The sequence below is a fragment of the Rhinopithecus roxellana genome, chromosome 17 (assembly GCF_007565055.1).
Source record: "Rhinopithecus roxellana isolate Shanxi Qingling chromosome 17, ASM756505v1, whole genome shotgun sequence".
Taxonomy (NCBI): Eukaryota; Metazoa; Chordata; class Mammalia; order Primates; family Cercopithecidae; genus Rhinopithecus; species Rhinopithecus roxellana.
Genome location: NC_044565.1, coordinates 9,733,873 through 9,746,942, shown reverse-complemented (window position 1 = coordinate 9,746,942; position 13,070 = coordinate 9,733,873). Strand labels below are relative to the sequence as shown.

The 13,070-nt window shown below is 42.1% G+C and overlaps 1 protein-coding gene and 1 gene segment (V, D, J or C); both read left to right on the top strand.

The window, feature by feature from the left end:
* LOC104681473 overlaps positions 1 to 13,070 on the top strand; it is a 195,738-nt gene that overhangs the window by 24,337 nt on the left and 158,331 nt on the right. The gene's annotated exons all lie outside the window — the stretch shown is intronic.
* LOC104681475 lies at positions 8,211 to 8,786 on the top strand. The segment is given in 2 exon segments: positions 8,211 to 8,324; positions 8,449 to 8,786. Coding segments are annotated over 2 exon segments (378 nt in total).

Genomic DNA, 13,070 nt, shown 5'->3' with positions numbered 1-13,070 from the left:
TAAATCTGAATCCTCTATTTTAGTGGTAAATGCATAGAAAAATCATGCTCTTAAGAGATTCCATTGACGATAGTGCTTTAAATTTATATGTTTCCTTAATTTGACGGCTACAGTCTGATAAATATCTATATACATTTTGCCATGCAACTTTTAAACCCAACAGAAATGCTTTCTGTTAAAAAAGCAATAGTGCTTTCTCCATCATAATACTAGAGACGGCAGTTTCACGTGACTGGCAAAGGAGAGAGAAAGTCTGGAAAGTGGAAAGATAACAATTTTGTAATATGACCGAGTGTTACCACGTAGAAAACTATCCCCAAACCAGTCGTTTCTGACATGTATTTTACTTGCGTTTCCACCAATTTGTTTCCATGATCTGATTGTTCCACCAAATAAATTTACATGAACCCAAGTAATGAGTGATGCCTGTCACATGTGGTAACATAGTGTAGAGACACAAAAGACTGATTGAATCAATAGAACAAGATCCTGATGCAGGTTAAGGGCTTAAATAATACTTGAGATGATTTATTTCAAGATAACAGATTCCATAGGAAGTGCAATTAAAATTCCAATGTATTATTTCTATTAGGTTTAAAAGTTGCATGGCAACATGCATATAGACATTTATTAGACCGGAGCCCTCAAATTAAAAAACATAAATCGCTCAATATGTTATTGAAAAATACTAATTAATGGCATTACAGAATGCAGTAAAAGAAAATAAAATGTAACAAGAGCACGAGGTAAGGAATGCCATCGTCACCTTTAGCCCCCCTGTGATTGACAGTGTCTAGTCACCTTGAGTTTCTGCTTTTCTGTGAAACAGGAGAGAAAATCAAAACCCATTTAAGGTGCTTAGTTATATTTTAGAGAAAGCAAACAAATGTACAACCTACATGATGCTGATATCCCAAAGGTCTATATTCTCAAGTCGATATGGTGAAAAGTAAATGATCCCAAAAACTGAAAGGGGAGAGATAAAAGGAGAATCAGAGCATAATCAAATTTGTTACAAAGAAGCCTCATAATATGGAGAACTAAATGTGACAAGGTTTCTGCATCTGTTGCCATGGCAGTGCAGAGGCAGACAGGTGACCTTGGCAGTGTGGGTAGCTCTGCTCCATGAGGTCACTCAGGTGGGCAAGAGGCACGACCACCCTTAGAACACAGTCTTCTTCCTTCCTCACCGTCACTGCCTGCCTAGCCATCCTCAGTAGCATGAGGTGAAACAGAGTGGAGAGAAAGCCGTTTTCTTCTAAAGACTAAAAACATAAACAAAAACAAAAATACCTGGAGCTTTCCATCAGGGACAAATGTTCTTTTGACTCAATCACACATTTGAGAAATTTTCCATTGAGTGGATCTGTTGATAAACCCACATTTATTGCTTGTTTTAATCTGAAAATGTGTTTACACGATTCTTGAAAAATTTTTTGACTATAAACTTATATTTTTGGTAGCCTATTTGAAGTTATCATTTACTATTTCATAATTGCTACTAAAAAATTATTTGTCAAGAAAAACTGTGACTCTAACTGTTGTTTGAAAGGAATATGTCTTTTTAAGATACTCAGACTCCTTTTAAGCTCTTCATTTGGTCCTCCTTTTATTCTGATTCAATGTATTTATGATTAATTAATCATTAATTAATTTTCACAGTCATAGAATCATATGTCTTGTAAGTTGCTATGTCAGAGACCTGCCTGAAGATGGCAAACATGCTCCACAATAAACCAAAGAGAGCACCATGGTGTTGGGAACACTGGGAAAGTAGAAATGCTACTGTCCCATTATCAAAAAGGAACCCTAAAGTTAGAGTCAAATATTCCCTGTGAGCTGGGCACCTGGCAGGAGCCACCCATGTGCTGAGTTATGGGGAACCTGGCCCGTGCCCTGAGGCTGGAAGTATGGCCTTGGCCTTGTCCCACCTGCTATGGACTGATTTGTGCCCTCAGATTCATATTGAAACCCTGATTTTTCAATGTGACTGTAGAAATCAGAACCTCAAAAGATATAATTGAGGCCATAAGTGGGGGGGCGTTCCCTAATCCAGTAGGATTCATGATTTCATAAGATCCAGAGACCTCTCCTTTTTTCCCTTCTCTCTCTAACTGCCTTCCCCTCTGTGGAAAGGCTGTGTGAAGACATGGTGAGAAGATGGCATCCGCAACCCAGGAAGAAGGTCTTTACCAGAAAGCAAACCTTGCTGAACGTTGATCTGGGATATTCCAGGCACCGGAAAGGTGAACATTAAATCCTGTGGTTTATGCCATCCTGTCCTGTGTTTTTGGTGTGGCAGCGCAAGCTGACCCATCCACCTTCGCCACCCGCTGTGAGCAGGAGCAGGCTCAGGAGGCCCTCAGGGACATGGGGACCCAGCTTTGCTCCTCTTCCTCCTGCTTTTCCAGCTCTCTGGTGAGGAAGGAGGACTCAGGATTCATCTTCATTTTCTGTGCATTAAACACGAATGTTTCCTTCAAGATGAAGTTTTTAGCCCGTTTTGGTTTCTCAGAATATAATCACACTGAATGAAGTATTTACTTAGAATTAATGTTTGTGGATGTTCATATTTATTCCTCACTTGTATGACAGTTGGGATATTGCATGGTGCTCACCTCCAGGCCCCTCCCTATGTTCTAGGAGACAGGGTCACTCTCACCAGCAGGGCCAGTCAGGGAAATAACAGTGTCCTAGCCTAACTCTGTGTGAAATAAGAACTGACACTGATCTCCTGCTCGCTCCCACTGTCCCCTGGACACGATGTCTGCCTGGGTCAAGGGGGTGAGTCTGGACAGATGTCACTCTGGCCATCAGCAGCCTAACTACCTTCATGACCTCCCATTGTGAACAGAGTCCCAGAAGCTGCTTGAGCCATGAACGTTGGACACAGAAATCCCACATCACTGCAATCAGAGGGGGGCTGTGAAAAGACCGCGGAGGGGTTTCATACTATGAACACCCACCACTGAGCTATGGCGGCCACTCTGTCTGATGGGAGCCCCCGGGGAAAGACCAGCACACGCTGTGGTCTAGAGGTCATTTTTGTCACCATCTTGGTTCTACCTGGTTTGGGCCAGTTTCTGTAGTGCATCCTGTTTTGTCCGGATCCTGTTTTAATGAGCATTGTCATGACCAACGTTGTGATCGGTGCTCAGAATACAAGTCCTGACGATCTCCTACCTTACACTCTCTGCCTTCTGTGGATCAGATCCTGTTGGATCCTACTCGAATCAGGGGCCACACAGACCCCCACTGCGGGCTGAGAACCACAGGCATCTGAAGACAAGCAGAGGTCCAGAGAATGATAGCCTGTGACTGTCCTCCGTAAGACAGCTTCTCCCCAGATGGCTGAGGGCTGTGTCTTCTTTCTGAATGATAATGAGGGATAGAGCAGGTCTCTAAGCAAAACCACAGCAAGGCCCTCCTATGTATGATGCTCTAACCTGGACATAGGTGGCACTGGATACGCTTAGGGAAGTGAGGAGATTTATAATCACAAGGAAGAGAGAGAGAGGAGGAGAGAGGGAGAAGAGTGTGTGATGTGTGTATAGTACCAACACTGACATTCTTTAATGGTTTATTGCTGAGTATGATGCTCAGATGATCATGTCCTATTCCATGGAGCCTATACATACACCTTATATAGGAAAAGGGCCTTTGAACATATAAATTAAGGGTTATGAAATGGGCAGAATATCCTGTATTGACCAGGTGGGCCCTAAATGGGCCTGTCTTTGTTAAACGTCTGTCTATGTCCGCCTTACAAGGACAATCATAATATCCTTATGAGACGGACATAGACAGACATTTTAACAAAGCCTGCAGAAGAGAAGGCAATTTGAAGACAGTGGCAGAGACTGAAGTGATGTGGACTCAAGCCAAAGAAAGCTGAAGCAAACAAAAGTTAGAAGTCAAAAAGTAGACTCCCCCACTGGAGTCCCTGTAGAAGCTTGGTCTGATGACAGCCTGCTCTTGACCCCTGAAACTAGAGCTGGACTTGTGGCCTCCAGAACTATAGGAGAATATATTTCTGTTGCTTTAAGCCACCAAAGTTCTGGTAACTTGTTATAGCAGCCCAATAATTCTAATAAAAATGGAACTTAGGATAAGTCCAGCCTAAAGGTAGTATGATGATTTGCTCTCTCCACCTTCAATTCTCTAATGTTACACATATTAGAAGAAGATTTCTGTGATGGAAATAGTGTACAGGAAACCCCACAGTGTATACAGGAGCATCTGTTAGTTACAGAATAAATACTGACAATTCTTAGTTGAAAATGACATCTGAGGCTGGGTTTGGTGGCTCACGCCTGTAATCCCAGCACTTTGGGAGGCCAAGGTGGGTGTTCACGAGGTCAGGAGATTGAGATCATCTTGCCTAACACGATGACACCCCGTCTCTACTAAAAAATACAAAAGATTAGCTGGACCTGGTGGCATGTGCCTGTAGTCCAAGCTACTTGGGAGGCTGAGACAGGAGAATCCCTTAAACTTGGGAGGTGGAGGTTGCAGTGAGCCGAGACTCCACCACTGCACTCATGCCTGGGCAAGAGGGCAAGAACCCACCTCAAAAAAACTAAAACAAAAAAGCAAAAAGCAAAAAACAAAAACAAAACAACAACAACATAAAAACACCAAACCAGGACTTGAACTCAGCTCTGGACCAAGTGGACCTAATAGACATATACAGAATTCTCCACCCCAAATCAACAAAATATACATGCTTCTCAGCAGCATGTCACACTTATTCTAAAATTGACCACAGATGCCTTATGCAAACGACGAGTTGATGGGTACAGCAAACCCATGTGGCACATGTACACCTATGTAACAAACTTACAAGTTGTGCACATGTACCCCAGAACTTAAAGTATAATAATACAAAAAAAATGACATCTGACTAGTATTATCTCCTATAGAATCTTCATTGTAAGATACTGAAGATGCATAAAAGAGGCCCTAAGTAGTCTTTTCATACATACATATATACAGGTGCATTTCCTGGTGCATCAACTAGAGAAACCCTCAGGACGGCCCTTGATACCCTTGGTGATCCGTTTCACAGATGAGTAAACTGTCCATCAGAGCCCATATTTGAAACAGTTCAACAGAGGTGGTTTGCACAAAGATATATGGTCAGCAATTATCAGGGCTGAGCTTGGAACCCAGGTCTGCATAACCCTAAATATGTTGCTTCCACATGGCCACATTTGTTTCACAGAGGATTGAATGGCCTTTAAATTCAGAGAAGAGATAAAGCCAGAAGGCTGGTGTGAAATTCTCAACACAAGCTCCCTGCTACTTCTGCACCTTGCCATGATTACCCCAATTATAAACTCAGGGCCTAATGCAGTTTTGTCTACAAAGCAAAACTTCCTCAAAGTCTTTACAAATATTAAACGTCTTTCTTTAAGATTTGAGGGCAGGGGCACATGTTGCCTTGTCCTAAACACCTCGCATCTTGTCTACCATCCTCATCTCTCTGACCCAGTCCTTCCCTCTCAGATTGTGTCCTGTAAATCTGATTTCTCCCCCGAATATGAAAACAAATGAATAAGTAGTCCCTGACTTTTCTCATATCCAGAGAATACAAGAGCTAATCCGATACCCAGAGAGTATGAGAGTTAAAGGATTTATCCAAGAGCTTTTACACATAAGAAGTATTCTGGTGCTAGTCATCTTCACAGTGAAATTTTCTGTGTGTCTTGTTAAAATTGACACTACAAAACGACAAGATAAAAATATTTGGAAGAACAGAGGGCGGCCATGCCCTTAAGGAAGTAAAAGACACACCTACCCTCCTTGTGTTAGTTTCCTACTCCTGCTGTAACAAGTTATCAGAATCTTACTGGCTTCACACCACAAAAATTTATTATCATACATTTCTGGTGGTGAGAAGTCTCAGATTTAAAATCAAGGTATCGGTAGTGCTATATTCCTTCTGGAAGCTCCAGGAGAGAGAATCTGATTCTCAGCTTTTCATTTTCAAAGATAGCCCCATGATCTGAGCTGCCTGGCCCCTTTCTCCATCACTGAAGCATCCCTCTCCATTGTCTCCATTCCTCTCTGACTGTTACCCCTACTTGTCCCTATTATAAAGATGCTTGTGATGATGCTGTCTTTCCCAGATAATTCAGGTGTTTCCTAAATTTTCTGAATATCCTTATGCATGAAAAAAAAAAAAAAAAAGAATTGGCAAGTATTTAGACTCTACTGTCCAAGAACGAGGGTTTGTCCACTGTCTAAGGTTGGATCTTTCAGGGACAATGATGCCCATGCAGGCAGCATATTTACAATGCACAGGAAATACTGGGAGGAAACAAGGCAGTGACAGAGGAAAGAGAGTAGTGATGCCAAAAATGTCCTCAATGAGAAGCTACCACTGAGGATGAATAGAGACAAAGCCCACTTGGAAACTTGGGAAAATGTCTTGGTATCATACCACCCAAGAAGGGAAGGAGGGGGGTATGTATACACCCCCCCTGTCCTCACTGATTGAGGGCTTTCCTAGAGGATGCTCATTCCAGGTGCTGTGATAGGCCATGTGTGCAGGCATGGCTGCCTTCTCCAGTTTCAGATAGAGCAGTGAGGAAAAGACATGGCCATGGGGTGTCAGCAGAAGTACAGTGAAGGGAAAAGGGAAAGGGTTGCAAGAGTGACAGCTATATTCACCCCTCCACACACACACTCACAAAATTGTATATTGCAGTCCAGAACTGCTGTTCTCTGAACCTAAATCTTAGCAAGTAGTTTACCAGTAACTTCCCTTGAAATTCAGGTCTCGGAAAGCAACAGGAGAACTGTGTACAGGTCATAACACTGTGGTCTGGCCACCCTTGGGGATGCATGAGTAATCCTCCCTGCCAGGCTCTAACATTCTCATGTCGATGTAGTTGATTCCAGTTTCCTTGCTGCACAACCAGGCTGGGATGCCTGGGCAGGGGCAGACATGTGAGGTATAGCGATTCAAATCTGTTTCCAAGTTTTATCCAGATTCAAAGCATTTCTCCATGTACATGGGCAGTGGCTTGGCAGGAGATGCAGATTCTCTCTCCTGGAAGTGAGGCAAGGAGGCTGGCATCTGGGTAAGGATGATGTCCCCACATACTGCTAAAGAGTCAAAGACGAAAGTGGCATCGATGGTGCAGGGCAGGGACATGCACTGAGTAGTCAACACTCTTACAGAAGAGAAAGTGTCCACTGATCTGACCTTTCCCCAGGGCATCTCCCTCCCCTGCTTTCCAGAAAGCCAGGTTTTTCGAGAGCTGTACCTGAACACTCACGAACATTCTGGTGGGAAAGGCAGCTCAGGGCATTAGGCAAGATGCATTACTTTGGTATTCTTCCTTTGAAGGCAATTGATGTTGGGGTGTAGATTGACCCAGAGTTTCAAGTTTGTCCTGATTCAGGCTTCAACAGTTGGAGGAAGAAACAGAGATGTTGTCTGAAGTAAACAGATCTAGCATTACTAGACAACCCTTCATACTGATGACCTATGGGAAATAATACCCAAGGGCAGAAAAGTGGGTAGAATAAGGGGAGCCGCAAACCAAGACGAAGCTGCTGCCCACTGAGACCCTGGGTGCTAAAGAGACCCATAGCTCTGGATAATGGAAGATCCGTGAGTGGGACGGACACCGAGGAATCACAGCATTATTATTGTGCATCTGCAGGAATTGTCTTGAAAACATACTGGTAATAACAAATGTTTAAGGTCACTACAAATATTTTGGAGTGTATTAAATATGCTTCTGATAAAGACTGTTTTTCTCACATGAAACAATGGGAACCAGGTGACAATCACAGAGGAGTTGTTAGTATAGCAAAAGGGATTGTTACCCTCTGCATCCATTTAAGTAACTTGAAAACCTGATAGATCCACTCTCTAAGACTTTATTAGACGTTCTCTACAAGTGGTTATACTCTTCTGTACACTCCCAACACAAGTACAAATATATTATTCCATGTAGTCCTTAGGTTTGTATTAAAGTTGGACTTTTTTCCCCCAGAATATCTCTTGTCACAACAGTGGCCCTAGAAAGGAATATATTCCATCCAGGAAAATTTATGCTGCCCTGGTATGACCTGGGACCCTGGGGACATTGCCCTTCTGCTGAGTTACTGAGATCTGCCAGCCCTGCAGCTGTGCCCAGTCTGCCCCATCCCCTGCTGATTTGCATGTTCCAGAGTGCAGCCTCCTGCCCTGAAGACTTTTTAATAGGCTGGTCACACCCTGTGCAAGAGTCAGTTCCAGTCAGGACACAGCATGGACATGATGGCCCCCGCTCAGCTCCTGGGGCTCCTGTTGCTCTGGCTCCCAGGTAAGGAAGGAAAACACTAGGAATTTACTCAGTCAGTGTGCTCAGTTCTGGCTGGAACTTCAGGGAAGACCTCTGATAACATGATTAATATTAAGAATATTTGTTTTTATGTTTCCAATCTCAGGTGCCAGATGTGACATCCAGATGACCCAGTCTCCATCCTCCCTGTCTGCATCTGTAGGAGACAGAGTCACCATCTCTTGCCAGGCAAGTCAGAACATTTATAGTAATTTAGGTTGGTATCAGCAGAAACCAGGGAAAGCCCCTAAGCTCCTGATCTATGCTGCATCCACTTTGCAAAGTGGGGTCCCATCAAGGTTCAGTGGCAGTGGATCTGGGACAGATTTCACTCTCACCATCAGCAGTCTGCAGCCTGAAGATGTTGCAACTTATTACTGTCAGCATGGTTATAGTACCCCTCCCACAGTGTTACAAGTCATAACATAAACCCCCAAGGAAGCAGATGTGTGAGGTTGAGCCACCCCAGATGCGCTTCCTGGTGCCTCCGTCTGCTGCTGAGAGCATTTCGCAAATTCAGTCCGGTTTTGAAAGTCATGGGAGACTTTTGTAGAGGGGGTCAGGGAGGCTCCTCTGAAGCCTACGCCTCTTTTGCCTTCATCCCCAGCAGAGAGATGGGACAATGCCTGTCCTGATTGAATAAGGAAGAGAGATAAGTCCACCTGAGGAGTCTGTGTTATGGGATAATTGGAATTCATACAGCAAAAGAGAAGCTATTCTCGGTATTTCAAGAAGAAATTGTTCAAGTTGAATAAATTAGTCCAAACCACAGTCTTTTCAAAGCCTATTGTGTGTTATTCATGAAGCAGCCACTAGAAAGGGGATTCTCAGATGCTCCTGCAGAAGTCAGAGTGCACCTGCTCCTGGTGGTATGTGCTGAGTACCCGCGTGATGATCCTCAGACCTGTCTGGGAAGTCCCAGACTGAGGATGTTGATGCTCTGAGCTGCCTGCAACACATTTCCAGGTGATTGTCCAGTGCACACACAACTCCACGTGTTTTACTTCAGGTATCAGTGTACATGAATCCACTACTCTGACTTCCCAATCTCTTGGGAGTGCCTCTCGTTAAGCACCTCTAAAGAAACCGCAGAGTAAAAAGGGGTTTTGGAAAATGTGCTTCCAGAAGTGATAGTAGTGACGGGGAATTGACAGCTGACAAGTCAGTAAGGTTACTCTTTCCACAAGGCTCAAAACTTTGCCAGTTACAGATTGTCCCAGAATACACTCGAATGTGCTTTCAAGTCTTACCAGCAAGTCTGGATTCATAGCAAGAAAACTTCATTAAGCCACAGATGAAACAGAAAAACCAGGAAACTGTATGAAATAAAGTGTAAGACTCTGTGTGGTAGCTCATGCCCGTAATCCCCAGCACCTTGAGAAGCTAAGGCAGGAGAGAATTGCATCATCCTAGGAGTTTGAGATTGGACTGGGCAAAATAGGAAGACTCTTTCTCTACAAAACAAAACAAAACAAAACAAAAAGATAGATAGATAGTTATAACAATCATTTGGCAACCTTTTTACTTGACCAAAAGGAAAACAACAAGAGAAATCCTAAACATGGATATAGCATTTTTCCCCTTAATATGAAAGTCCTTTGCTACTCAAAATTATCCAGAACCCAACAGCACCTCAGCAATACTGAGAGGGTGTTTTGTATGATACATTGCATGCCCACCTCAAATTACCTGAAAGAGAATCTTCCTTTTAACATGGTAACAGGTGATCTATATAAAGCTTAACAAGGTATGTTTTAGGTGATATTTTTGCTAAAGAGATGTATTTTTTTCTCAATGAGGACATTTAAGAAATTTTCAATGGAGGCTCACATGTTGAAAGCACACCCAGCTTTACTTTCCAATTGATGCAACATTGCATTTGAAAACATTTTGAAGATTTCAAAGGGTGAAAATCATAGTTATATACCCATGGAATAAACAAATAACTTCATGTTTAACTGGAGTAAAAATTTTTAGAAACTTTAATAATTGCCAAGTGAAAGAATCAATTAAAGTTGTGTGTACCTATGTTAGAGATTCTTGGACTCTTATAATTGTATCAGGTCAGCTTGGTTTGGGATGTTGTCTACTCCTGAGATCTGCCACAAGAATCTTCTGCCGTGAGTAGTCAGTGTCCTTCAGCCTTGGCCTCAGATAAATGCAATCCATAGGCTGGGGACAAGCTCAGTTCCCTGCAGCCAAACCAACCAGCTGATCTCTGCCTTGATCAGCCAATTGATTATTAAAATGAACATTTAGGAATGTGAAAATAAATACCTAGTGTATAAGACACTAAGAGTTTAAGCATTTGATTGTCAATAATTCTTGCGCAAAAACTGATCAATACAGTATTTATACATCTACCTATTTAGATAGATGCATTTTATTAAAATTGATGGCATAAATATGAATATTTATTAATCCATATATAGAGATACTAAGACAACATTTAAAACATTAAAACTTACTACCAATAAAAACTATGAAATTGATATCACTTGGGGAAAATGTACATATTTGAGTGTGTATAACATACATATTGGTGCGTTTATATTTTTGAAATATTATCGACTGCAGATACTTATATGTACACGTATTTATATCTAAATAAGGCTATTTAAGCATATATATATACAAATGTAGAAGTAACACGTGCATATTTACAAAATAGTTATATAAAAATTAAATCTGTGAAGGTTATTTCAGTTTCCCTCCATAAAAATACTGGTGCCCAAGACCTGGTATAGTATCTGCTCTGCCTACAGCATTTTCCTTTATAGCCATTACTTATAAAACACTCACCTAATGGCCATTTACACCTTAAAATATTTTTCTAACTCAAGTGGAGGGGTAAAGGGTATAAATGGGGATAACGGCCTAAAGTTAAAATTTAATCATTACATCCTATGGAAGTCCAATCATGTGTATGCCCCCACTGATGTCATGCTGGATGGAGATCTCATACCTGGATGCTATAGTGATGTCACACTTTTGCTGTCGTCAAGGATGACCTGGGAGACTCGAAGTTACAATAGTGGGTAAACTCCAAGTGTGAAGTCACTGTACACTTTGCAATGAGAGATTAGCAATTCCATGACATTGGCTATTGGTTTGCAGAGATCATCAGGCCTCAGAAGAAACAGAACTGAAGGACTAGAGATAAAGTTGGTTTGGAAGAGCTATGACTGGATCTTTGAAAATATGTCAAGATCAAAAATAAATGCTTCCCAAGTGAATATTTGTCTCTATGCCATTACTGAGGACCAGCTGTTAATAGTTAAGAGGATCAAATGCTTGGTCTTCAGTCTGTCATCTTTCCCAAAATTTTTAGGAAGTCACGTGAACCATAGAAATCCATGCATGAACTCAACAATATGAATTTCAGTTAATGAGGCTTGCATGCCTGTGGCTCTTCTGAGCATTCAACTTGCCAAGTAGCATAACCCCTCCTGAACCACTAACATAGTACCACACATGAGTGGTCGGATTAACAATGCATATAAAATGAGTACAGTGCACCTAACCCCACATCCAGAGGACAGTGGTAGTTTTCCTGTATATGCATTTGCCTTTCTTTTCAGTCACATTTCTGTCAGAATCATCTCTTGGAAGATTTCTGAGTGCTGTCATCAGGGTCAAGAAATCCTTCCATGATTTAGCACTGGAAGAAGCAACTTAACTATAGCAAAAAAAAAAAAAAAAAAAAAGTGAAGCAATGTATGTTCATGATGTTGTCATGTGTCCAGGGGCAGCTGTCCTTACAGAAAGGAGAAAACACATTACTAGTCGGGGAAAGTCAAAATACATACCCTTGTAATGTCAAATCACTGTCTTACTAGATGTGCTGAGGCCCTGAAACACCGATGTGTATGACGTTGTTACCCCATCAACAGAACAGGAGAATCTGAAAGATGACTACTTGTTACAGGTAGAGACAAGGTTGAAACGTTGTTTTTATTCACTCCTGTCCGGGGTTTTCTGGTTGATAGTTCTTAATTCAAAGAATTGGCATGATAACTGTTGCATTCAATTGAAAAAAAATGATGACCATGTGGCCATTTATTTCTTATTATGGTTCAGGACAAACTTTGAACAAAGTGTCCTATGGTGTGGACTGGGGTTGTAAAACCTGATAATCAAGGGGAAATAGGTTTCCTTTGACATATTTTAGAGAGAAAGTAGAGAAAATGTGAAAGCTAGAGGAATTTCAGGCCTCTTTTTATTTAGTGACATTTCCACTGGTAAAGGTTACTCTTAACTTCAACAGACTTCAGAATGAAGCTTTGAGTAATGCTGCTGAAGCATCGCACACACTTGGACGCTAGTGCAGCAGAGGGGAGAAGAAACGCACAGTGAACTTAGGAGATGTGAACACCAAAGACAACCTCTTCGTAAGCTTGAGTTGAGAAGCACAAGTAACAGTCCATTCATTCCTTCTTACTTGTTCTATCATTGAATCAGTTGACCATGAGAGAAGCCACTGTGCCTGGTGAGGCAAAATTGCATTTATTTTGTTGGATTAGGTGACTTGAAACCAGATTGAAAAAGCAGAGGAGTGAGCTCAGACAGCTCCCAGCACTCATTTCACTCCTCCCTGATAACTGTCTGTTTCCATGATCAAGGAAAGTTCAAGGCCAGGCGCTGTGGCTCGTGCCTGTAATCCCATCACGTTGGGAGGCCAAGGCAGGCAGATCTCCTGAGTTCTGGAGTTCGAGACCAAGCCGGTCA